This window comes from Macrotis lagotis, chromosome X, assembly GCF_037893015.1.
Source record: "Macrotis lagotis isolate mMagLag1 chromosome X, bilby.v1.9.chrom.fasta, whole genome shotgun sequence".
In the NCBI taxonomy this organism is placed as follows: domain Eukaryota; kingdom Metazoa; phylum Chordata; class Mammalia; order Peramelemorphia; family Peramelidae; genus Macrotis; species Macrotis lagotis.
The window spans coordinates 266,889,679-266,914,980 of record NC_133666.1 but is presented as its reverse complement, the minus strand read 5'-3'; the positions used below and the strand labels follow the sequence as shown (position 1 = coordinate 266,914,980).

The following is a 25,302-nucleotide window of genomic DNA, read 5'->3' as shown; positions in this document are numbered from 1 at the left end:
TTGCAAACTCTTATTCATACTTTAATTTTAGCCATGAATTGCCAAGTCCTGTGGATTCCCCTTCTGTTCTTCGAGCTGCCCAACAGCAAACTGTACAACAGCAGCCTTCTGTTGGATCACAAAGAAGAAATCAGGACAGTAACTTTAACCTTACTCATTATGGAGTTCAGCAGATCCCTCCTGCCTATAAAGATTTAGCTGAGCCATGGATTCAGGTAATTAGTCTCATAATAAAATTCTTCACTCAGTTTCATTCAGAAAACATTTATTAAATAACCCACTATGTGTAAGTGACCATAGAGGAAAAATAATCCATTCTCTCAAGGAACTTGTATTCTACTGGAAATTTAACATCTAAAAAAAAAATAAGGTCAGTAGTTGTTTCTAAGACTTTTCATTGAGATCTCACACACATATGTGCCATGTGTTATTGTTTGACTTGAAATTTACCTACCATAATAAAAATCATCTCATTGAAAATTGTGTTTGGTATCATTGCTAGTTATTCATCTAATTAGCTAGAGAGCAATTTTTTTTTATCAAAAGACTAGAGGGGACCTCAAGAGTATCTAGTCTAATCCCTTATGCTTAGATTAGCCTATTTTTATATTTTTCTTAGAGAATAAAAATTATGCATTTTCCCTTACTGAAATGTTTGACATTCCAGTTTAGAGTTTTCTTAAGTCTGAACTCAGAATCACAAACTGGATTGTCAGGAGAGTCACCTAGTCCATTCTATACCCCAAAAAACAATTCCCTGATAGTTGTGCATATCTCTGCTTGAAGACCTTCAGTACCACCTTTAGAGGCACAGTCTATTCCACTTTTCCATAGATCTTATTTTAGGGAAACTTGCTTAACTTTTTATCTCTTTACAACTTCCATTGATTTCAACTGGTTCTGCTTCTTGGCCAAACATCAGAAGCTTAATTCTTCTCCCACAGGACAGTCTCTCCTTCAAACACTTGATCACAGGTGTATTCAGTTTTTTGTAAATTAAAGATCTCCATGATCAATGACAGTGACATTTCCCCCTGCTTTTCTTCTTAGGCAAGATAATGGAAAGGTAGAGGTGTAAAAAACTTTTAATTCCTTTCTTGTTTTGACTTTTCCTAATCTTGTTCTAATGTAATTATGCTATTCTGCTCATTTTTATTTTATTAGTTTTATGAGAAAATTTGGTTTCCCAGTTGTTGAACTTGATAGATACATAATAGCATATGTGTATATATAAATATATAGATATCCTTAGGTTACGAAAATATTCGTTTCCTTGATTATTGGGGATATGTGATTAAGATAGTAGCTAACTCATCCTAAATAGAAGTTATTGTGACTGACATAGCTAAGTAGAAATGCCTACAGATAGGTCATAGGGTGATGGCATTTAAAGTCTCATGTACTTGATGTATAATAAGCAGTAATACTTAAGAGCCTTTTTTTTTCATTTTTCATAATCAGATTGATTTGTATGCATATGTTTGGTTTTTTGAAAATTTTATGTAGGTATTTGGAATGGAACTGGTGGGCTGCTTATTTTCTCGAAACTGGAATATAAGAGAGATGGCACTCAGGCGTCTTTCCCATGATGTTAGTGGTGCTTTGCTATTGGCTAATGGGGAAAGCACTGGAAATTCTGGAAACAACAATGGAAACAACCCCAGTGCTGGAGCCGCAAGTGGGTCGCCGCAAGCTGGAGCCTCTGGAGATGTGGTGGTGGAGGCTTGCTGTAGTGTGCTGTCCATGGTTTGTGCCGACCCTGTCTACAAGGTCTACGTTGCTGCTTTAGTAAGTGCTTGTATTCCTTACTTCTTCCAGTGCTTGTCACATTGATTTTATGTAGATTGTTTGAATAGACAGTGCCTCTAATTGGGATTGTAGTTTTGATGTTTAACAGGATTATTGACTGGTATGATACTAAAACAATCCTATTGTATACCTTTTAATTATGTTAATTTATCATTGCAAATGCCATATCAAAGATAAAACAAAATAGGTTTTAGAGTCAACATTCTGATACTATAAGCAAGTCAGGAACAATTTCCTGAAAATCTATCATTTCCTTGGTATTTGTACTTGTGCAGCAGCTTCAGTGAACACTTACTAAGCATTACCAGGATGGCACAATGTTGTGGGTGCTGAGAGAAGTTATCTTCTTAACTCATGTTGGTATTGTGATTTCCTCAAAATATATTTAAAAAGAGTTAAATAAAATAGATAAGCTCTCCTTTGGGAAGGATCTTAGAGATTATCCAGTCTGACACTATATTTTTACAAATAACACTGAGGGCCAGACACTCGCTTGTTCATATTTACAGAGCAATTACATGCCTGAGATGATTCCCTGTCCATCATTTTTTGTCACTTGCACTTCACTGCAGTCTGAAGTGTGGAAGAATGTGGGCACGAGGTGCAGGAGGAACTAGGAGAGTCACACCAGAGTGCTGGCTGGGGGTTGAATGCAAGGGGTCTGGGAATTAGGGATGGCTTCCTGGAGGAGATGAGCATTGGACTGGACCTTAAAGTGCAAGTAGAATTTAAACTGATAGATTGGGAGCTTGGTGATGACATAGAAGTAGGGCAATATGAAAGACGTTTTGGAGTAATTGGGCTGTTCGTTTATTTTTGGAATTTTTACTACAAGCAGAAAAAATTAGGGTCAGAAGTGGAGAAAGTTGGATGTTGCCAAATTAGGGATACTGTATCTCTTTTTGAGATGGGTAGTGTGCTGTTTCCACACATTTTACAAATGAAAAACTGAGATTGTCTTGCCCAACATCACAGAACTAACAAGTAATGAACCTAGAGCCCATAATGAAGACTAGAATTTTTATCAAATGGTTAAAATTGACATTATGCTTACTGACATAATCTCAAATTGAAAAGAATCGAGGACAAGAATTTATTTACAAATCTAATTATTACTTAGAGGCAGAAGTACAAGGTTTCAGCTGGTACATATCAATATATAAAGTTAGATGGTCTTTGAAGAATTATATAGATTTAGAACTGAAAATGACCTTAGAGGTTATCTCCTTTTAGTTTTTATTTGTACCATTACATTTAAGAATTATTAATAGATTGTTTCACAGTGTTTTCTCTGGATTTTGTTTCAGTTTTTCTTACAAAAGTATGCTGGAATTTAGAGAATTAAAGGTGACTGGATAGAGATAATTGAACTCACTTTCCATTTGTTTTTCTTTTTTCTCCTAGAAAACATTAAGAGCCATGTTGGTGTATACTCCTTGCCATAGTTTGGCAGAAAGAATTAAACTCCAAAAACTTCTGAGGCCAGTTGTAGAAACTATATTAGTCAAATGTGCAGATGCCAATAGGTATAAGTCATGTTTTTTTAATGAATTTCTCTTATCTTCCAACCTTACTTTCTTATACTAGTCATCAATTACTTGTACACAGTAAAAACATTGTCTGTTATATATATGAATCAATGAATGTTGATTTTTCTAATTTTAAAACAGAAACTCAGAATAAAGTATCACCAGGTTAATTCTGCTGATCTAAAGAAATTTCATTCAGAGTAAAATTCTGTTACTGTCCATCTCATTTTGTTGCAAACATTTTAAAAAATGCATTGCTGCAATCACATTTCTAATCTAAATATGTCATGATGAAACAGTTCACTATCTCTTTAATGTATATATGGTTACTCCTTATTTTTCTCTTTTTTCCAAATTAGTTAATTGAAAAAACATTATTATTATTATTATTATTATTATTATTATTATTATTATTATTATTATTATTATTATTGTAGGGAAGGAAATCCCCTTTCATCTCTTTCCTCACATTCCTCACATTCTGTTGTGTATGATTTATTCCAGTAGATTTTGTAGATTTTGGTAGATTTTGTTTAGGTTTTTTGGGAAGTCTGAGCTGGAAGAGACCTCAGAGACCATCTAGTCTTAAGGAATTAAGGAGGGAGATTCAGTGACATGCCTATGTCTCCATTGTGAATGACTTAAGAATCAGGATTTGAATCAAGGTCCTGACTCCAGAGCCAGCAGAGAGTCAGTTAAGAAAGTAGAGGAAGTCAAAGAAAATTACTAGATGACCAGAGTCTAAAGAGAGTATAAGTGACATTACAGACTAGGCAGTGGTCAGAAGAAGCAGAAATGTGCACAATTATTCTTTGGAACTAGATTTAAAAACAACAATACTGTCCCCTAAGGATATCAGTTTTTATTAGAAATCTTTTTGGGGAGATTTTATTAGAAAGGACAACCAGCTTCACAACCATAAATCTGTAGAATTTTTATGTAAAGCCTAAAACTTTGCATGGTTTAATTTGAGATGTCTGTGAATGAGAAAAAGGGAAAATGTCATTAGCTCTACTCTAGAGAGCATTGCTAGTGACCCAGGCTCAGATTAGTCTTTTCAGCAGAGACCAGTGTATACTTCTCTCCAGACAACAATTCCTGTTGGGAACAGAGCAGGGCTCCAGAGTCCAAGTGCTTCCAACTCCCTTTTGGAAACGAGTAGATCTCAATTGGCAGAATCAAAGAGAGCCTAGGAAAGGCCAGTGTACCCTGATAAACAGACTTGGCACAAATATGATCCCCATTTTGCAGATGAAGAAACTGGATCATAATTTTCCTAGGACTTGCACAGGACCAACAAAGTCTAGGACTGAGCCAGGATTGGTATGCATCTCTACCTCAGAAATCAGTAAGAACCTGTTTTCTGGTAATGATAGATCCAGACTTTTGAATGATAGTTTATCTGTTAATGTGAATACATGAAAAAAGGAACACTGAAATGGTCCTCTACTTTTCTTTACACTGATGTGGATCTCTGGCTCTAGAGTCAGGACCTTGATTCAAATCCTGCTTCTGAAGTCATTCATCAGGGAGATCCTGGGCATGTCACTGAATCTCCCTGGGCCTCCATAGCCTCATCAACACAATGAAGGATTTAAGACCAAATGGTCTCTGAGGTCTCTTCCAGCTCAGGCTTCCCAACAACTAAACAATCCACCTTGTTTCTGCCCACCCACTGGATTAAACCATATACTACACAATCTAAGAATGTGAGGAAAGAGATAGCAGGGACTTTCCTTACCTAGTTTTAATGAAATATTAGATATATTTTTTTAATTGAAGAAATTTATTTGAATTGAATTCTCCTTCTATACTGTGAGGCTAAGGTTTGAGTTTCAGAAACTAAATGTGTAACAATTTGTTTTTCGTTTTCCCCAAACATTTTAAAATTTTCATACAAACTTTTATCTAGTATTGAGGTAGTTGTTCTTTTCCCTTTTTTTAGCCGCACAAGTCAGCTTTCAGTTTCAACATTGTTGGAGTTATGTAAGGGCCAAGCAGGAGAACTGACAGTTGGGAGAGAAATACTTAAATCAGGTAATAGTCTCAAACTTTATCATGTATTTTCCATTAATTCATTCATGGTGCCATTTTTGTAGTATATAAGTTTAATCTATCAAAATAGTAGGAAGGATCCTGATGAAGATTTGGGGAAATGTATTCAGTCAGATAATGTTAATTAGAAATCTGAATTAGTCTTTTAAAAAATTACTAAAACCAGTATTTAGTAAATGCATTTTATGTGTATATAATATACTATCTAGTTTTAGATGTAGATTTTAATACACCCTTTTCTTTCCCTTTTGTTTATAGGATCCATTGGTATTGGTGGTATTGATTATGTTTTAAATTGTATTCTTGGAAACCAAACTGAATCAAGTAATTGGCAAGCACTATTGGGGCGCCTTTGTCTTACAGACAGAATGTTGTTGGAGTTTCCAGCAGAATTTTATCCCCATATTATCAGTGGAGAAGTATTACAAGCTGATACTGTAGTAGACAGGTACTCTTTGTTTATAAATGTTATTACTTTTCTCTCTTAAACCAAACCAGTCAGGAGATAATATGTAGATATAGTATAGAGCATAATTTAAAGAAAAAAAAACAGAATTTTAAAACATTTTTAACACTCCTAAAGTTACTCTAATATAAACTTTAATTATAATTTTTTTTTTTTTAGGTATAAGAAACTACTGTCTCTATTGAATTTTGCTTTGCAATTCATTGATAATTCTCACTCAATGGTTGGTAAACTGTCCCGGAGGGTGTTTTTAAGTGCTGCAAGAATGGTTGCCAGAGTACCCGATGTGTTTTTAAAGCTGTGGGAAATGTTGAGTGTTACAAGCTCTACTCATTACACAAGGATGCGTCGCCGTTTGATGGCTATTGCAGATGAGATGGAAATTGCTGAAGTCATCCAGTTGGGGATAGAAGACTGTTTGGATTGCAGGCAGGATGGCTTTCTACAACCATCTGCCCCAGATAATTCCCCAGTAACAACAGAAAACAATTCCCCTGAACATACAGTCCAGTTAGAGAAAACCGGAAAACCTTTGTGTGATGCAAAATCAAGTGCCAGTCCAGAAGATATTTCTGATACATTGGCTGGCATTTCTTTAGGACTTCCTAATTCAGTAACAATGGAGCAACCAAAGCCAGCCCTTCAGACAAAAGGTAGACCCCACAGTCAATGTTTGAACTCTTCTTCATCTAGTCATTCTCAGTTATTATTCCCAACTTTGCCCTCCCCTCCTTCTTCTACTCCATCTGTACCAGGTGGTTCGGTAACAGATGTCTCTAAACACAAAACTCAGGGATTCATTCCCTGCAAAATACCCACAGCTTCTCCACAAATGCAACGAAAATTTTCTCTACAGATTGTTAGAAATTGTTCTGAAATCAAAGAACCAGATAAACTTTCCCCAGTTTTTACGCAAGCAAGGCCTATGCCTTCCAGTCACATACACAGGCCAAAGCCATCTCGACCCACACCAGGAGACATGAACAAGCAGGGAGAAGTCTCAAAAAATAGCATGACCCTTGACCTGAATGATATCGCACAATGTGATGGCAGCATTGGTAGTGGCAGCAGCAGCAGCGCTATCATCCCAAGTGAAGAGACGGTATTCACACCAGTAGATGAGAAATGCAGATTAGATGTCAATACAGAACTTAACTCCAGTATTGAGGACCTGCTTGAGGCTATGCCTACTAGTGATACAACAGTAACCTTTAAGTCAGAGGTTGCAGTCCTTTCTCCTGAAAGGGCTGAGAATGATGACACTTACAAAGATGATGTAAATCATAACCAGAAGTGCAAAGAAAAAATGGAAGCAGAAGAAGAAGAAGCATTGTCCATCGCCATGGCGATGTCTGCATCACAGGATGCCCTGCCAGTTGTTCCTCAATTACAAGTTGAAAATGGAGAAGACATAATCATTATTCAGCAAGATGTGAGTATTTTGGGGAAAAGTTCCAGGGATAATTGGGTTTGATATCATCTGAAGTTTGAAAAACCTATTTTCACCAGTTAATATGTGATTTCTTCAACAATTAATATTAATGTAAAAATAAAACTGTAGTACTTTGGCCCAAGATTTTTGATTTCCTATATAAGTTTTAAAGGTAATATTTGTCATTAATGATATCATACTGTTTGAGTTAATGAATCTTATATTAGAAACTTAAAGGTGACTTAGAAACTTAATTGGAAGTGTCATCATATCAGTATTAATGTTAAAAACCAAGATTTTCCACCTGAACACTAAAACTTTGATTTTCAGACACCGGAGACTCTGCCAGGACATACCAAAGCAAAGCACCATTATAGAGAAGATGCTGAATGGCTCAAAGGTCAGCAGATAGGCCTTGGAGCATTTTCTTCTTGTTATCAAGCTCAAGATGTAGGAACTGGAACTTTAATGGCTGTGAAACAGGTAAATACCAATGAACAGATATGAATGGAGATTATAACAGAGTGCAAAGAATCCCTTCTGTTTGATTATACTTTGATTTTTGCTCTTTTAAACTACAAAAGTAGATAACAATGTAAAGATATCAATAAAACAAGTTTAAAAGTAGGTAATACTAGGTGTTGCGGCCCTGGAGTCAGGAGGACCTTAGTTCAAATGTGGCCTCAGACACTTAATTATCTAGTTGTGTGACCTTGGGCAAGTCACTTAACCCCATTGCCTTGTAAAAAAAACAACTTAGAAAAGTCAGTAACAGCCCTTTATCTAAAAACGTTATCTCATTATTCCTAATATTTGAAAGGGTTTCTAAAAATATCAGACTCTAGTTCATACTAATCTATATTTTATGTTACCCACAAATAGTATTAATAACATCATGAGGCACTGAGTATAGGTAATTTTTAAAATATTTTGATTACTATATTACCATTAATAATTATTGTTGTGTAACCTAATCTTTACTTTTAGGATTGGCATAAAAATTAAGTGATTAATAGGACTTCATTTTTATATCATATTTGATTTTTGTAATGGATAAAATAAATCAAGGCTGTAATACCAAAGTTGGAATATTTAATATTGATTTACATAACCACAGACAAACATCTTTGCTATTCTGTCGTCCAACCATTTAAAATCTTATGTTGGAAATTTATCCAGATTTTCTCCTACACTTTCTTCTTCACTTTGTTCTTAATATCTTTATTGCTTCCAAATTTAGGTTTTTATTGCTTGCAAGCTCAGAAGAAAGTACCTTTAAACATTTAAACATTTATTAAGGGGTGGCTAGGTGATGCAATGGATAAAGCACTGGCCCTGGGGTCAGGAGTACCTGAGTTCAAATCTGACCTCAAACACTTAATAATTACCTAGCTGTGTGGCCTTGGGCAAGATACTTAACCCCATTACCTTGCAAAAACCTAAAAAGCATTTATTAAGTACCCGAGCATGTCGATGGGGTGTCTGTGTTTGTGTAAGAAGGCAATATACTGTTTACTGATAGAAATTCAGATTTTTATTTTAAATAATTTCAATAAGAATGCAAATTAGAGTACTTTAGAATTTTTCTTGAACTAAATCTTGCATTTAAACAGGTGACATATGTCAGGAATACATCTTCTGAGCAAGAGGAGGTAGTTGAAGCACTGAGAGAAGAGATTAGGATGATGAGTCACCTGAACCACCCCAATATCATCCGAATGTTGGGTGCCACGTGTGAGAAGAGCAATTATAATCTTTTCATAGAGTGGATGGCAGGTAACCCTGGCGTTCATCTAAAACTGTGTTAAATGCCTGGAATTTAACTTCAGCAAATATTTAAAATTCATTAGGTTTTTTTAAATGTTACTTTTTTTCCTATAAATTTAGATACTATGGTGTAGTTACTGAATTTTTAGTGTTTTACACATGTTCCTCATCAAGGAGTGGAGGCAATGCTGAATTCTGAAAGATTAAGCCAATGGAGTATAACTTCTGTCAGTATCTGTCCCATGGAAACAGATTTGATTATGATCCCCAACCCCAGAAACTGTTTGCCTCTCAAAGTCAGAGAGTACTATCACCTGTTGGTCACAGCATACGCTGCAGTAAAATTTTATGCAAAATGTCCCTAAGTTCTCTGCAGTCATGTTGTCAGAGTAGCCTAAAAAGGAAGCAAAAATTGAAAAGAATCTTAGTTTCAAGACCATCTTTCAACTGTAGCTTAATTGTTGATGTTTTCAATGTGACATTGTTGTCCATTGACCTTATATAAGGGCATACATAAGTCCTCTGAGCCTCAGTTTCCTTATCTATAAAGTGTTGACAAGAATGGCACCTACTTCCCAGGTAGTTTTGAAAGTCAAGTGAGATTATGAATGGAGAGCACATAGAGCCCCAGATTAAATATGAGCTGATATTTTTATCAACCCTATCTATAAAATGCTGGATCTGAATTCAGTCTATGCAGTCCCAGTCCCTTTTAGCTCTGATCCTGTGAGCCACTGAATAGTATTGGGATCTGTTTAGAAAACAAAGAAATAATGCATTACGTTTCCATCTAAGATGGTTAAAATTAATGTCTGTATACTTTTAAAAGGATAATCCAGCCTTTTGGGAAATTCAGTAGCAGAGGAAATCATATAGTTTCTGCTTCACTGATTTTTATATCAGAGACAGAACTATGCTTTAGATTTTCAACCGTTCTTATTTCTGACAAAGGATATGAATTTAGTGTTTAAAATGTTACTACATATTAAAATGTTGATTGCTTAGATAACTAACATGAATCACAAAATTTTAGTTCTATGTCATATTTATAATGATTATGACTAGTTGCATTTGTCTTTCAGGAGGATCTGTGGCTCATTTGCTGAGTAAATATGGAGCCTTCAAGGAATCAGTCGTTATTAACTACACAGAGCAATTGCTTCGTGGTCTTTCTTACCTCCATGAAAATCAGATCATTCACAGAGATGTCAAAGGTAGGAATTTTTTTTTTTTTAGGATTTATCTTGTGGCAGTTAATTGCAAATAGATCTATAAACTGAGACTGAGGGAATATATTTCTAGAAGTTATTTCTTTTAAAGCCAACAAAGTGCATTGGTTCAGGGATTTTTGAAAAATAGTGTGATTTCTTGGGGGGGGGTTGTTTTTTTTTGTTTTTGTTTTTGCAAGGCAATGGGGTTAAATGGCTTGCCCAAGGTCACACAGCTAGGTAATTATTAAGTGTCTGAGACTGGATTTGAACTCAGGTACTCCTGACTCCAGGGCTGGTGCTCTATCCGCTGCGCCACCTAACCACCCCAGTAGTGTAATTTCTAAGTAGAATTTTCCTTTTATGTTTCCTTGAATATTTATGCTATTTTCCTATCATCTGTCATTCTACTTAGTTCTCAAGAAGATAGATTTATCATTAAGACAGACTTGAAAGATCTTGCCCAGCCCTGTCATTTTTAAACATAAGAATACTGAAGCCGAGGGGAGAAGTAGTAAGGTCTTTCCCAAGGACACACAGAAAATAAATATTAGAAGCAGGATCTGAATCCAGGTCAGTTTGACTCCAAATCCAATATTCTTTCTATTATACTACAGCTATTGTTCCTCCCCTTTTCACCTATGGAGTCTTTGTTTGAAATAAATTAAGAGTAGAGCAGATCTGAATATCCTGTCGGTCTTAACACAGAAACTAATCTTTGCTACATTTTGATTTTGTGAATGATTTTGTATTTAGATCTTTTTTGCACTTTTGCCTTTAGCAGTCATTTGTAATTTTTATTTCGTCATCAACAGGTGCCAATTTGTTAATTGACAGCACAGGTCAGAGACTGAGAATTGCTGACTTTGGAGCTGCAGCTAGATTGGCATCAAAAGGAACAGGTGCTGGAGAGTTTCAGGGACAGTTGTTGGGAACAATTGCATTTATGGCACCTGAGGTAAGAAGCAACATCTGATTTGGTGTTTCTGTATAACAAGGAACTGCCAGTCCATCTCAAAGGCATTCAACCTACTTCATTGTTAGTAAGAGAACAGACCTTCTTTAAAATAACAGTTCTGTGTTCACAAAACTCTCCCCTTCTTCACCCTGACACCTTCGTGTATTCATAAAGAAATTATGGATAACATGCTTTGTAAATCTAAAGTTATAAAATTTTAATTATTTGCAGTTATTATATTGTAGGACATTTAAGAGTGAATTGATATTGCCAGTGAGAAAAAATCAGAGATGCCTTGCCACATGAGAGAAGCAGATATGATAAGAATATTAGAGAAGGCCCTCAGGAGCTTTTCAGAATTTAGTGCTCTTTTCATGGCTTTTCTCCAAAATGTTAGTTCTTAAATTCTTTGAAATTTTTAATGCTACCAGTTAAATTTTCTAGATAAAGTATGGCAGTGTGGGAAGTCTAAGTCTCTAAGTAAATAAAAATGAGTTAGAAGGATCCTCAAATTATCTAGTTCAAACCCTCCCTTTTGCTAGGGCACAAAAGTAAAGGGAAATGGTGACAAGGTATTCAAACCTATTCACTACTCATTCCTTTTGGTTTTAGGTTAGGAACAAGGATATTTAACAAATTTGCTTAATCTTATATTTACTAGTACATTTTTATTTTGTTTTTGGCATTTTAGGTACTAAGAGGTCAGCAATATGGTAGGAGTTGTGATGTATGGAGTGTTGGCTGTGCTATTATAGAAATGACTTGTGCTAAACCACCTTGGAATGCAGAAAAGCACTCTAATCATCTTGCTTTGATATTTAAGGTAAGCTTAAAAGACAAGTGCCATTGTTTCAAATATTTTTGCTAAAATATAAGTGTGTAATCTAATAAGAATATTCTTTAGGACTAGAACTGCAGTATTCTGCATACTGTTGTTATAGTAGGTGCTCATTTTAATAAAATATAAGATTACTTTTTCCTTACCTTTTATATGGACTTAGATTTTGAAAAATCTACTTGCCAAAATTAAAAAAAAAATTTTCAGGGGTTCTCCTTAAAGGTTCTGTCCTGTCATACCTTCTTTCTTCCTTCATCTTCCTAAGTAACCTCTGCCTGCTCCCCAATCCTACCCCTTCTTTTCTCCTCCAGAACCTTGTTCTCAGAACTCATTCTATATGTCATGGATCCTCAGTCGTTCCCTCTCCATTCCTTCCCATATGCTTGCAGATGTAGATTGGTAGAAGTTATGTTATTTGTAGAAGAAATGTTATTTGGTACTTCTACCAAATCTACCAATCTAATCTCCCCAATCCTTAAAGAAACAACAACAATAAACTCTTCCTTTGTTTTTTTCCAAGCCCATCCAGACTTCAGCTGCATCTCTTAAGTATCTCCCCATAAGGCCTCCATTAGCTCACCACCTCTCTTCAATCCGTTGCCATCTGACTGCTAGCTCAGCTGCCCAACCAAGGTCTTCCATGTTCTTTTTTTTTTTTTTGGCAAGACAATGGGGTTAAGCAACTTGCCCAAGGTCACACAGCTAGGTAATCATTCGGTGTCTGAGCTTGGAACTCAGATCCCCCTGACTCCAGGGCCTGTGCTCTATCCACCAGTGCCCTGAATTAGGATTTTTAAATATTTTTAATTATATCCATTTTATATCTACTTTAAAATATTAAAGCAATAAAGATATAGTTGTTGACATGTTAGATTGATCAGGTTTGCATTTTCCTTTCCATTGTAAACCCCAAAGAGATCTATTTCAAGGCAACAGTGTGAAGGAATAATCAAAATGAAGATAAACCATATCTGCCTTGTAAATAAGAGAAAAGCAGAAACAGAATTAAACACATCTATGTCTGAGCAACTGCAAAATAAGTGGATTTGAAAGCTATTGTATTTCTATCCTTGACAGTCTGTACATGATAGAATATCATCCAATTTGTTTTTTTGTTTTGTTTTGTTTTTTCTCTAAATCTTCCTATTTGAAAGGCCATTCAGCTGATTTCAGGATTGGAACCTCCTGAATTTCTTCCATCTCTCAATCATCCTCTAACTTCCCACCTTAAGCAAGCATCCTTTATCATAAGATCCCTCACAAGTCCTACCATCTCTGCTTGATTTCTTGTAGTTTTCATATGTATTGATACCATTAAGTAATGAATACCTCTCTAAAATTAAAGCATGGATTTGTGATAACCTTTAAAAATGTGATATTCTTTTTTCAGATTGCTAGTGCAACTACTGCTCCTTCAATACCCTCACATCTGTCTCCTGGCTTACGAGATGTGACTCTTCGTTGTTTAGAACTTCAACCTCAGGATAGACCTCCTTCAAGAGAGCTACTGAAGCATCCAGTCTTCCGTACTACCTGGTAGCCGGTTATGTAAAATGATTTTTAAAACTTATATTAAATACAGAGAAGAAGAAACTCTTGACAGTGCTTTTGAGCACAACCACGTGAATCATTCTGCTGGCCTTTAATCCACCAAACAAGAATAAACCAAGGCCAGTGGAGGACCCTTACCGAAGTATGTGATTGACAAATCAAGATCTTTACCTAAGCTCAGTATGCAAAATTCCACAACTTGTGCAGAAACTGTAAACTGTGCCTTTCAAAGAACTGGCCCTAGGTGAACAGGAAAGCAATTAAGTCTGCATATAACTAGTAGCAGATGCATAATTTTATTTTTTTGGAGCACTTTTTCAGCAATATTAGCAGCTGAGGGGCTCAGGTTCTATTTTAATATTGCAATTATTCTTCCATTTCACATTGTGATCATGAGCAGGGGATTCTGCAATTCCGTTCAGGTTTTTGGTTTTTTTTGTTTTTGCTTTGGTCACTGGCTATAAAGAAAATCACTATCTTCCTCTTTTAGGCCTGAGTAGGCACTACTTGGGTAGTGTTTTTTTAAAAAAAAAACAAAAACAAAAACTTTTTTAAAAAAGAATTAATGGTTCCATTGTGAATCCACATTTAGCCTTCATTTATTTTTTTAAGTGGGCAATTGTGGGTCATTGTGCATTTTTACTGTTGGCCCATTCATTTCGTTTTGCTTTTTTTTTTAAAGATTTTATGGTTCCATATTTTCATTTTGTTTCTATTTTTGTTTAACATTCAGGGACAGGTGATCTTTTAAAACCACAAAATAATAATAAAACAAAAACTTTAGGATAAAGTGTAAAACAGATCTCATTGAATATCTTGAACTATAACAATGCTATTACTTTCATTCATTGAGTCAATGATCTAGGTTTTGCTAATGCAGGTTATATACAAAATGAAAATCAACTCTTTTTCTTGACTTATGATCAAGACCCAGGTTATCTGTTATTGTTTGAGCCTTTTCATTTTTATCAATTTTCTTTGGCAAAGTGTAGAGAATTTCACACCAAATTAAGTCTTACTCTAGATATGTGATAAAAAAAAATTCATTCATTCTCCCCACTGTTAATAACATTTAAACTGCTGTTTTCCTTCTGCCATATATCATTTATTCATAGCCGATCTGGCTAATGGATAATTGAATGGAAATTATACCTTATTTTCACCTTTTTCTAAATAAAGGTGTTTTTAAGAAATTTATCTTGAACTTGAAAAAAATGTTCAAATATAAGAGTGAAGAATATCACTTACACTATTTCCTTGGGTATTGCACAATTTCCTAATAGTTTTAGAGGCAGGATTTTGAATCTGATGCATGTGATCCTGAAGGAATATGGCAGCTGTTCTTGGGCTTTTATGGATGAGTCTTTTCAATCAAGTACTGATTAAGTGTTTAATATAATTTTTAATATAAATTTTAACTCTTCAGAAGCCAGTTGAATTGTCAGAGTGAAACAGAATTGGTTATTCTCAAAGACTCAGGACAAACTAAATAAGCTATACAGTACATTTAAAGTGTACAATACTAATTGGAAGCAAAATAAGTTACAAGTTTACAGGAATATGTACCATTTTAAAGAAATTGTGAATGTGTATTAGGGAAATTTTACATTCCTTTGTTTTGGAAGATTGGCAGTCTTTGAAGAGTTAAAAGGAAAAAACCAACAGCAGCAGTTATGAAATGTGAAGTTTGGTAGCTTTGACTGTAATGTACTTGACTTTTCTTTTTTTCTTTTTTGGACTACTTAGAATTTTCACAATTCTAATAAGATTGTTTCCAGGTTTCTCATGTGCAAGCTTTAAAGGATGCACTCTTGCCATTTTTATATACTGGAAGATCAGTTGTCAGATCAAGATTTTCTGACAAATGTAAAACTGTATAAACTGATGAACCTCAGCTAATCAGTATTACTTTGTAGATCACCATGCCTACCACATTTCAAACTCAAACTGCCTCTAGATGTCAAAATGCATTTTGTTTGAGTTTGTTTGCATTTCCCTCAGCTTGCTGGTAATTGTGGTGTTTGTTGTGTGTGTGTGTGTGTTTGTGTGTTTGTGTGTGTGTGTACATGTGTGAGAGAGAGATTGTGTGCACACACATGTATGAGAGTATATGGGTGTGTGTTTTTAAATGCAGATGTGATGTAATATTCTTATTTTCTTTGGATCAAAGCTGGACTGAAAAATTGTATTGTGTAATTATTTTGTGTTCTTAATGTTATTTGGTACTTAAGTTGTAAATAGCGTCTACTGCTGTTTATTCCAGTTTCTACTACCTCAGGTGTCCTATAGATTTTCTTCTACCAAAGTTCACTTTCACAATGAAATTATATTTGCTATGTGACTATGATTCCTAAGACTTCCAGGGCTTAAGGGCTAACTTCTATTAGCACCTTACTGTGCAAGCAAATGTTACAAAAATCTCTGGGTTAAGAATTTGGCTTAAATGTATCCTTTTGTTATTTTAAATATATCAAGATATTTTAATTAAAAGTTTTTACCCCTTTGAACCAATTTTATAGTATTTGTACCTATTTTGGTGTTTTGTCTTTATAGTAAATAAAAGATTTTGAACAAAGGTTCCTTGTTTTTAAAATAAGTTCTGTTCTATCTCAATAGTCTATTCTACTTCTTAAAATAGTTCGTACTTAATAAATGTTATAAGACTTGGCTTGAGGCTATTCCTTTTGGCAGATGACAAATTTACTGATCCATTTGTGACTTTAAAATGTCTGGTTTTTTTTTCATCCAAAAGATGAATTTCAAAAGTTAACAAATCTTAATGGATAGAATCATAGTAAAACCTCATATAACTCAGAATTTGTATTTCAGACTCTTAAGAGAATTCTTAAGTCAGATTTGTACTTGAGGTCAAGATCCCCTGTAAAGCAACTGAACTAAACCTTCTGAGGTAATGGCAAAATGTTAATGACATTTGACCTTTTAGACCAGATTTTAAGCAAGTTCTAAATTCCCCAAATTATAGTTATACGATCCATGTCTTTCCATCTTGTCCTTCAGAATACATTTACATGCATTCCCATTTTTCAGATTCACAGAATTGAAAGGGTCATTTAGTCCAACTGGCAGCTTTGTCATTCTACTCAGTTCTGTGTCATAAATTCAGGGTGGACTGAGGAGAAGGGGTCTTGGGACCCAGAGGGGTGGATTGAGGAGAAGGGGTCCTGGACCAGAGGGGTGGATTGAGGAGAATCGGGGGTCTGTGCCTGGAAGGGTTGGATGGGGAGGGAGGCAGCCCAAATTTCTGGGAATTCAGAAGCAAGGAGAAGCTGTGTGACTCAGACCTCAGGAGCATATTGGGTAGCAGATGAATCTTCCAACCTAGTGGAAAGCCTTCATAAGCATTACAAGGGCAGGAGATTTAAGTTCAAAGTAAGTGCTTAAGGGGCGGCTAGGTGGCATAGTGGATAAAGCACCGGCCCTGAAATCAGGAGTACCTGGGTTCAAATCCGGTCTCAGACACTTAATAATTACCTAGCTGTGTGGCCTTGGGCAAGCCACTTAACCCTGTTTGCCTTACAAAAAAAACCTAAAAAAAAAAACCCCAAAGTAAGTGCTTAAGTCTACTGGCAGTCTACCAGACCTACAAACCTGTTGCTCACACCCAAACCCAGTCAGACATTTTCAGAATTCATGCCAAGAGGGCAGCAGTAAGACTTTACCCTAGTTCTTTGGGAGTGTCAAAAGATTGTAGAATGCTGGCCCGAACTGTCCCAAACACCCTAAAATCACACAATTCTCTACCAAAGCAACAGGAGGACCAACCCAGACATTTCCTCCAGAAGTGCCCAAAGCCCAACCCTACCTAATAAGTTCCAAAGCTAAGAAGTAGAAAGAGCAAACAAAAATCCCCCAAACCCCACTATTAAAAGCTATTTTGGATGATTGAAATACTCAAAACACAAACTCAGAAGGAGGGAATGACAGTCTCAAAGCAAAATAGAATGGGTACAAGATTAACCAGAATTTCTGGATGAAATTAAAAAAGAGTTTTGGGATTTTTTTAGATGTGAAGTATAAGAGCACAAAGTAAAAATTGATAAATGAAAGTTACAGAAGATAGAATTGGAAAGTGATTTCTCAGCTTGGCATTAAAGATTTACAAACCACCCAAGATATCCTGAACATGAGAATGTAATAAGCAGAAGCTAATGACTCCCCCAAAACCCAAGATTTTCCAACTTCTAAATTTTAATCCTATTTTGACATCCTTTTTTTCAAATTTAGAGTTCCAAATTCCCTCCTCCCCATTGAGAAGACAAGCAATTTGACATGGGTTTTTACATGTGTAGTCTTGCAAAACCTCCATAGAATTGATGCTATGAAAGAAAAGACCAAGCAAAAAGAAAAAGTATCTTTGATCTGTATTCCAGTTCCACCAGTTTTTTCTCTGGATATGAACAGTACTTTTCAGAAGTCCTTAAGAATTATCTCAGATCATTGTATTTACAATAAGAAATATTGAAAGCAAAATGCTTGAAAAAAAGGAGGGGAGAAATGTAAGGCATTTCTCATGGCAAAAGGAACTGACCTAGAAAATTTAAGAATAGAAGCCATGAGCAAAAAAAAAAAAGCTTGGACATATTTCAAGATGTCACAAAAGATAATTGCACAGATCTCTTAAGCAGAGGGCAAAATGGAAGTACAAGGGGAAGGGAATGAGCAATTTTTGAAGTGCCTACCTTCTACCAGGGCTTTTTATAAACAGGATCTCATTTTATCCTTACAGCAATGCTGAGAGGTAGGTACTCATGTTATCTTTTACAGTTGAGAAACAGGTAAGCAAGTTAAGTGATTTGCCCAAGATCACACAGCTAGTAAATGAGGCCAGATTTGAACTTAAGGGTCTTTCTGACTAGGTCCACTGCACCATCTAGCTTCCTACAGAAACAGAGTCCACCAGTCAGCTCTTAAAAAAGAAAAGAAAGAACCTCACTGAAATGAAGAGCTCTTTGTTTTGGCAAAAGGAATTCTAGTTTAAGTCCAGAATGAAGCAAAATAACTTTATTCTGAAGAATTAGTAAAGATTAGTCACCTCTACTACGGACTAAATTGTTAGATTAATGGTTGCATTAAAATGTCAAGTTTAAATTGACTAGGAGAAGGTGTCTAGGTGGCGCAGTGAATAGAGCACCGGTCTTGGAGTCAGGAGTACCTGGGTTCAAATCCGGTCTCAGACACAATAATTACCTAGCTGTGTGGCCTTGGGCAAGCCACTTAACCCCATTGCCTTGAAAAAATAAAATAAAAAAAATAATAAATTGACTTGGAGTAACAATGGTGCTTTGTATAGAATACTGGTCCTGAGTTCAAATTCTACCTCAGACAAGCTAGCTATGTGACTCTGGGTAAATCATTTAACCTTGATTGCCTCTCCCTTCTCCCTACCCTCCAAAAAAAAAAAAACCTAACTGTAGATTAGCTGAATATATTTATGCATAATATAATACTGTGGTGAATACTAGTAAGCTTGTGAACCATTTTCCTTTTAATTTTCTTGTGCACGGGTAATCACATTATACGAACAAGCAATGAAGTATAAGTATAGGCAAAATCGCATATCATAGTCAAAACTTCACAAAGGATTATTATTTATGTGGTAACTAGAGAAGTTGACAGGATAGAAGGTTGGAATCAGGAAGACCTGAATGTCAATCCTGCTTCACATACTAGCTGTGTGACTGGGGAAGTCACTTAACAAGTCTCAACCCTCAGCTTCTTTCTCTGTAAAGTGGAGATGATAATAACACCTACTTAGGGTTGTTTTGAAGATCAAATGACAGAATAGCTAAAGCACTTCACAAACCTTAAACTATTTTATATAAACGCTAGCTATTATTTCTATCTACCATCTTTAGAGCACTGTATTAGGAGGAGGGGAAGAAGAGGAAATAAACATTTACCTAAGACACAGACTCTACCTTCATGGAACTGAAAAATTGTAGAGGATTAATGTGTAATTATAAAACTGCATTAGAGAGTGTCAAACTGTGATGGAATATTTATTTGAAGATCCTTTTAAAAAAATTAAAAATAAATGATATGACAAGGATCCCAAAATAGATAGGCCATGTTTGCTAAATAGCCCAGTGTGCCATCACTTACCAACTAAACTGTATTTGAGAAGTTCAACTTGTAGTTCTGGAACTCACTCTGAATTTTTCATTTTCCTTTGAATGTATTAGTGTAGTGTGGGACAGGGAAGATATATTGCCCACTTACTATTAGAAATCACATCACTCCAAAGCCCCCAGGCTCCCTAAATTCCAGGTTATGCAATGTGCAGCAACACATGTCATTAGAGCTTTGCCCAATCTGTAGATACAGGCATGGTTTGGGGCTGTCCGCCTTGGCTTTGGCAATATGAGCAAAAACCAAAACAAAACAAAAACTGGTGCAGACTTCTTAAGCAGTATTTTTGCTGGGGATCTTTGAGTGCTTTGGCATAGGGAACTCCCTCCAGTGACATAAGATTATCTTGGTTTTGGTAAATTATAGTCTCACTGAGCTTTCTAGGACCCTGAGAGTTTTAAATAATTTAATATCAGAAGTCAAACTTGAACCCGGGTCTTTCTGGCTTTTGAAGTCTCTCCCTTTTGCCATGCTACCTCTCTATATTGACCTCGGATGTGCTTGCCCTGAGACACCTGGGAGGTGGCCATGACCCAACCCTGTGGCCATCAGAATCTCTTTTTGCCACCTTGGAGTTGCCTTATCAGTACCCAGAAAGCTTGGCTTAGCCAGCCTTATCAACTCCTGCCTGGGGGCCCTACAGCAATCTTTCCTAAAAAACTTGGCAGGAGCAGCAGGCACAGCCCATCTAGGAACGGTCAATATTTAGCAAGAAAGGCCCCAAATAAGCCCCCCCCCCCAAATCTTACCTCCTTCATAATACTTTCCACCTCATACCTCTTCACTGTTTCTTGTCTCAGAGAGCCTCTTGGCTGTGACTGTGCTGAATAACTCAGCGACTGCTTCAACTATTCTTGCCTCTGGTTCATTTTGTAACACTGTCAAAGTCACCTTCCAAGCCCCCCACAGGAATCCCCTTACCCCTAACCAGTTCTCTGCATCAGGACATGCCCTAGCCACAAACTGTTGATGAGAGCTGAGCCCTTCAACTCGCCCAATCCCTTCCACTCCTAGGAAGGGTTGAGGACAAGAATCTCATGATCCAAAAGAAGGGGGGGCCCTTCTGACCAACCCCTGGGTTGGGATGAAGACCTTGCCCTAATCCTCAAACGCCAAGATCCTCTCTTACCTCTGACTTGTAAGCAGAGCTCCAAAGACTCTGCCAAAGTAATGTCCATCCTCCAGCCCGGTTCCCGGGGATGCCCTAAGCTCCAGCACTCATCTCCCACATTCCTCTCAGGAATCAAATAGATCAAGGTCTTGGAGAATAATCCCATGTCCCAGGAAGGCAGATTTTCCATTTTTCTAACACCAGCATGTAGCAGAAATACCTGGCTAATAGATATTTAATAAATGCAAATTGAATGAGATCCAGACCAGGACTAGGGGCTTACTCTGAGCCTCATGCTCTTTGTTCCCCTTCCCTCAACTTCATTAGCAGAGGTAGTAGGAATAGAGCCTTTTCATTTTATAACACAAGCTTCAAAAATACATCAATCTACTTATAGAACCACAGAGTAGCCCAATAACACAAGGCTTAACCATGATGAGAGAACCAGTTTTCTACCTAGGAAAACAGTAAGGACATACATTTTCTTTCAAGTTGAGAAATGGATGAAAACAAATCTAATCTGGAAAAGTCTTTAAACACAAGACTTGAAGTCTGGAGGAACCAGGTTCAAAATCAACCTCAGACACTGATGAGTTGTGTGACCCTGGGTAAGACACTTAACTGGGATTGCCTCAACAATAACAGCAAAAAAAAAATGTTTTTGACAGAAGGCTAGACAAATGACCTAACATGGGTCCCCTCTCTTTCCAATAGATAGGTACGATTTCATCCACTCTTTAATCCATTTCAAAGGATTAATTAGGAACAAATGACTTCCAGTATCCCTTTTGAATTTTGTCTTCAGTTTGAGTAGAATATTTAGAAATAAATTGCTGGATTGCTCTAAGGGAAGAGGTACTTAATGGTGAGGTTCATGACCTTAAATCTTTTTTTGATAATTATATTACAAAATAATTGCTTTATTTATTATTTAATGCATTTCATTTTATGCATTTAAAAACATTACCCTAAGAAACAATCCATAGATTTCACTAGACTGTCAAAGGAGTTCATCACACACACACACACACACACACACACACACACACACACACAAACACTGATGGGCCCCCAGGCTAGGACGTTCTGTGAAGGATTAATACAACCAGTCTTCAGTTTTTGTGGATTTTAGGAGCGTCACAGGTCTGTCCCCCCCAGATGATCCAGGCTTCTTTTTGCAGAGGGGTTGGACTCATTGAAGCAAATTGAGAATTATTAAGAAACGACTTGCTAGGTCACCCAAGTGCCAAGATCTCTGACTACAAGTCCCATGCTTTTTCACTATACTTCATTACCTTTTGTAATTCCTGTTTTCATCAAGTTCGTTAAAACTTTGACATACATCCAGAAATGTTTCCCTCATGAGTTAGTGAAGGAAATGGAGGGAGAAGAGGACTTAAGTTGAAGAGAAAAGGGGAATGGGGTAAGACTGAGTCAATATCCACTAGGACCTGGGCCAAGTTCTTTACAAATATTATCTCTTACAACCCTGGGAAGTAGGGGCTACTTATGACCCCCATTTTACAGTTGGGGAAACTGAGATTAAGTGATGTGCCAAGGGTCACGCAACTAGTAAGTATCTGAGACTAGATTAGAACTCAGGTAATCCAGACTCCATCCACTGTGCCACAACTTTCAACAGATGTTCTGCCCCTGGCATGATGGACAGCTCCGTTATGTCATGGACCACACAGGTAGGGAAAGATGATCGTGTTGCCCCTTGCTTTCGGGCAAATCAGTGGATTGTGTTGCAAGAGGAGGGGGAAATGATAAGAAGCGAGGCTGTGAGTTTTTATTAGAAGGATGCAAGGAGTAGGGAGTTAGCTATGCAGAAGGGACTGTAGAAACATGGGGAGCCCGGAGCCCTCCTGCTAAGCAGATTTCCCAGCAGGGAGCTGGCTCCCCCTGCTGCTGCTCTTGTAAAAAGCAATGGGCAAAGACAGACCAAAGTATTCATAGGAGCACCTTCTCACTCCTTCCTCGCTCCCTCCTCTCTGCCTCCCTCCCTCCTTCCCCATCTCTCTCTCCCCCCTTCTCTCTCTCTATCTCTATCCCCCTTTTCTCTTTCTCTCTTCCCCCTTCTTCTTTCCCTTTTCTCTTTCTCCCCTCTCTGTCTCCGTCTCTTAATTTCTGTGTGTGTGTGTGTGTGTGTGTGTGTGTGTGTGTGTATAGCAGCAAGGACCTGGGAACAAAGCAGACACTATCCATAGGATAGTTAAACAAATTATGGTACCTAAAGTCATGAGACAAATGAATATGATGGGTACAGAAAAATATGGGAAGACATGAACTGGTGCAGAATAAAATAAGCAACAGAAAAACAATATGCACAAGGAATACAGCAATGTAATTGGAAAACAAACAATCAAAAAGAAGCTAAGACTAATTATAATGATCCAGGTGGGTTCTAGAAGAAAAGTGAGAAGAATAATTTCCCTCCTTTCTAGTTCTGAAGAAATGATTTTTTAATTTTTCTTTTTTGATTCTTTGTTTTAAGGGAAATCCTCTTGGCAAGGGAGGGAGGTGTTATAGAAGTAAATTATATCAATAAAAATTAAAGCAGAAAAGATATTGATAGAGCTTATAGGTGTTTTATTTTTAAAGAAACTTATAGTCTGTCAGGATCAAAGACTGAATATGAAGATTTTGTATAAATGATATAGCTCTGCCCACTCAGCTTGCTATCCAACTATGACAGATCTATGGATTGTCTTAAAAACAAGGAGGGGGTGCAGCTAGGTGGTGCAGTGGATAGAGCACCAGCCCTGGAGACAGGAGGACCTGAGTTCAAATCCGAAAAATAAACTTAATCATTGTTGCTTGAGGTAGATTCTTTTTTACACAAATATCCTCCATATCAATTCTAGTTCCAGCCTTCTAGCAAAACCTGATTTTATTCTCAATCATTCAATCCACAAGGGTTTATATTAAATACTTTCACACTCTAAGTATTGGGCAAGATTTTGGGGTTACAAAGCCAAAAATGTAATATTACTTCCCTGCAAGGTATTTACAATATGGGGAAACAACATGCACACATTCATACATATATATTTCCAATCAGGAAATATGCTATTTTTTTCCTGTTTTAATTATATTTTATTTTTTTAAATCAACAAGAATAAAATCTCTCTCTCTCTCTCTCTCTCTCTCTCTCTCTCTCTCTTTCTCTCTCTCCTTTTTTCTCTCCCATTCTAAATCCTTCCCCATAAAGAAAGAAAAACACGACTCTTGCTATAAATATGCACAGTCAAGCAATTTATCTATTGGATACGATCAAAAATAAACTAAAGTCTCATTTCTGCACTCTGAAGTCTTGCTTCTATTGGGAGGTGGGAAGTATGTTTCATCAGAAGTTGTCTGGAATCATGGTTGGTGTCATAAGTTACACATTTTTCCACCACCACCCCCTCAGCAGCAGCAAACAGTCTAAGAAAAGTTGTATATGTACATGATCAGTTGTGTTTTCAAAAAAGAAATATGAATTCTCCAATGGATAAAATGAATCAAATATGTGATATTTAGGTAGTTCCATCCAAGAAAGAAGTGAATGTGTCTGGGGAACTTTCCCAGTTTGGGAGCTGTCCAGGGGGCTTCCATCCTCAGCCCTTCTCTCATAAAGTGCCGCCTGGCAGTGATACCTGGTAAAGAACAACATTGACTCAAAGAAGTGCAATAATTATAGTGGTTGACTCTTCATCATTTTTTTTTTCAGTTTTTGCAAGGCAATGGGGTTAAGTGGCTTGCCCAAGGCCACACAGCTAGGTAATTATTAAGTGTCTGAGGCTGGATTTGAATTCAGGTACTCCTGACTCCAGGGCCGGTGCTCTTTCTACTGCACCATCTAGCTGCCCCAACTCTTCATAATTTCTAGAAATCCTTTCAGTCCTATTTCTTCTCTTCTCCCCCCCACCCCCAAAGCAGATAACACTTACTTAAAACAAAACAGGTAAGTAAAATAATGTAAAATTAAGTGTTCCTGCACCCATTCCCAAAATGATTACTTCTTTTTTCTATCTGTCTCCTTGGAGAGGAAGTGCTAGTCTCAGCTGTTGCAGCCATATCACAATACATCACTCCCAGAGTACTGGTCAAATGTCCACAGGAACAAAATTAAGGGGCACATGGGATCTCAGTCCCCCCATTAAGTCCTGGTGGCATCTTCAACCTGCTTTTTTGTGCACTAGCTACATGCCTCCTGGCCAAAAGTCTCTCTCTCAGCTTGCCTCCACCACTCACCTTAGGTTCTGGTAGAGACAGGCCTGTTCCTTTTAGCTTTGGCTGAATCCCTCTTGTTCCAGCGGTACTTTTTGTGGCTATCATGTAATGAAATGGGATATCCAGGAGATGGCGGCAGAGTAAATTGTTTCCCCAATATAAAACTAGTATCTAAAATCTCAGCAACTTTCTAGGATCATAGACTAAGGC

The 25,302-nt window shown here is 36.8% G+C and overlaps 1 protein-coding gene across 3 annotated transcripts in view; it reads left to right on the top strand.

Annotated features, from left to right (window-relative positions):
* Positions 1 to 16,124, top strand: part of MAP3K1 (mitogen-activated protein kinase kinase kinase 1) — a 95,480-nt gene extending 79,356 nt beyond the window's left edge. For all 3 annotated transcript variants that reach the window (XM_074202404.1, XM_074202405.1, XM_074202403.1), the window contains exons 9-20: positions 32 to 215; positions 1,507 to 1,788; positions 3,214 to 3,335; positions 5,284 to 5,375; positions 5,652 to 5,841; positions 6,019 to 7,291; positions 7,622 to 7,774; positions 8,905 to 9,067; positions 10,141 to 10,272; positions 11,082 to 11,224; positions 11,916 to 12,047; positions 13,453 to 16,124. In XM_074202404.1, the coding sequence (XP_074058505.1) occupies positions 32 to 215; positions 1,507 to 1,788; positions 3,214 to 3,335; positions 5,284 to 5,375; positions 5,652 to 5,841; positions 6,019 to 7,291; positions 7,622 to 7,774; positions 8,905 to 9,067; positions 10,141 to 10,272; positions 11,082 to 11,224; positions 11,916 to 12,047; positions 13,453 to 13,602 (3,016 nt within the window). In that variant the 3' untranslated portion in view covers positions 13,603 to 16,124. The remainder of the gene's footprint in view (positions 1 to 31; positions 216 to 1,506; positions 1,789 to 3,213; positions 3,336 to 5,283; positions 5,376 to 5,651; positions 5,842 to 6,018; positions 7,292 to 7,621; positions 7,775 to 8,904; positions 9,068 to 10,140; positions 10,273 to 11,081; positions 11,225 to 11,915; positions 12,048 to 13,452) is intronic.
* The last annotated feature ends 9,178 nt before the right edge of the window (positions 16,125 to 25,302 follow it).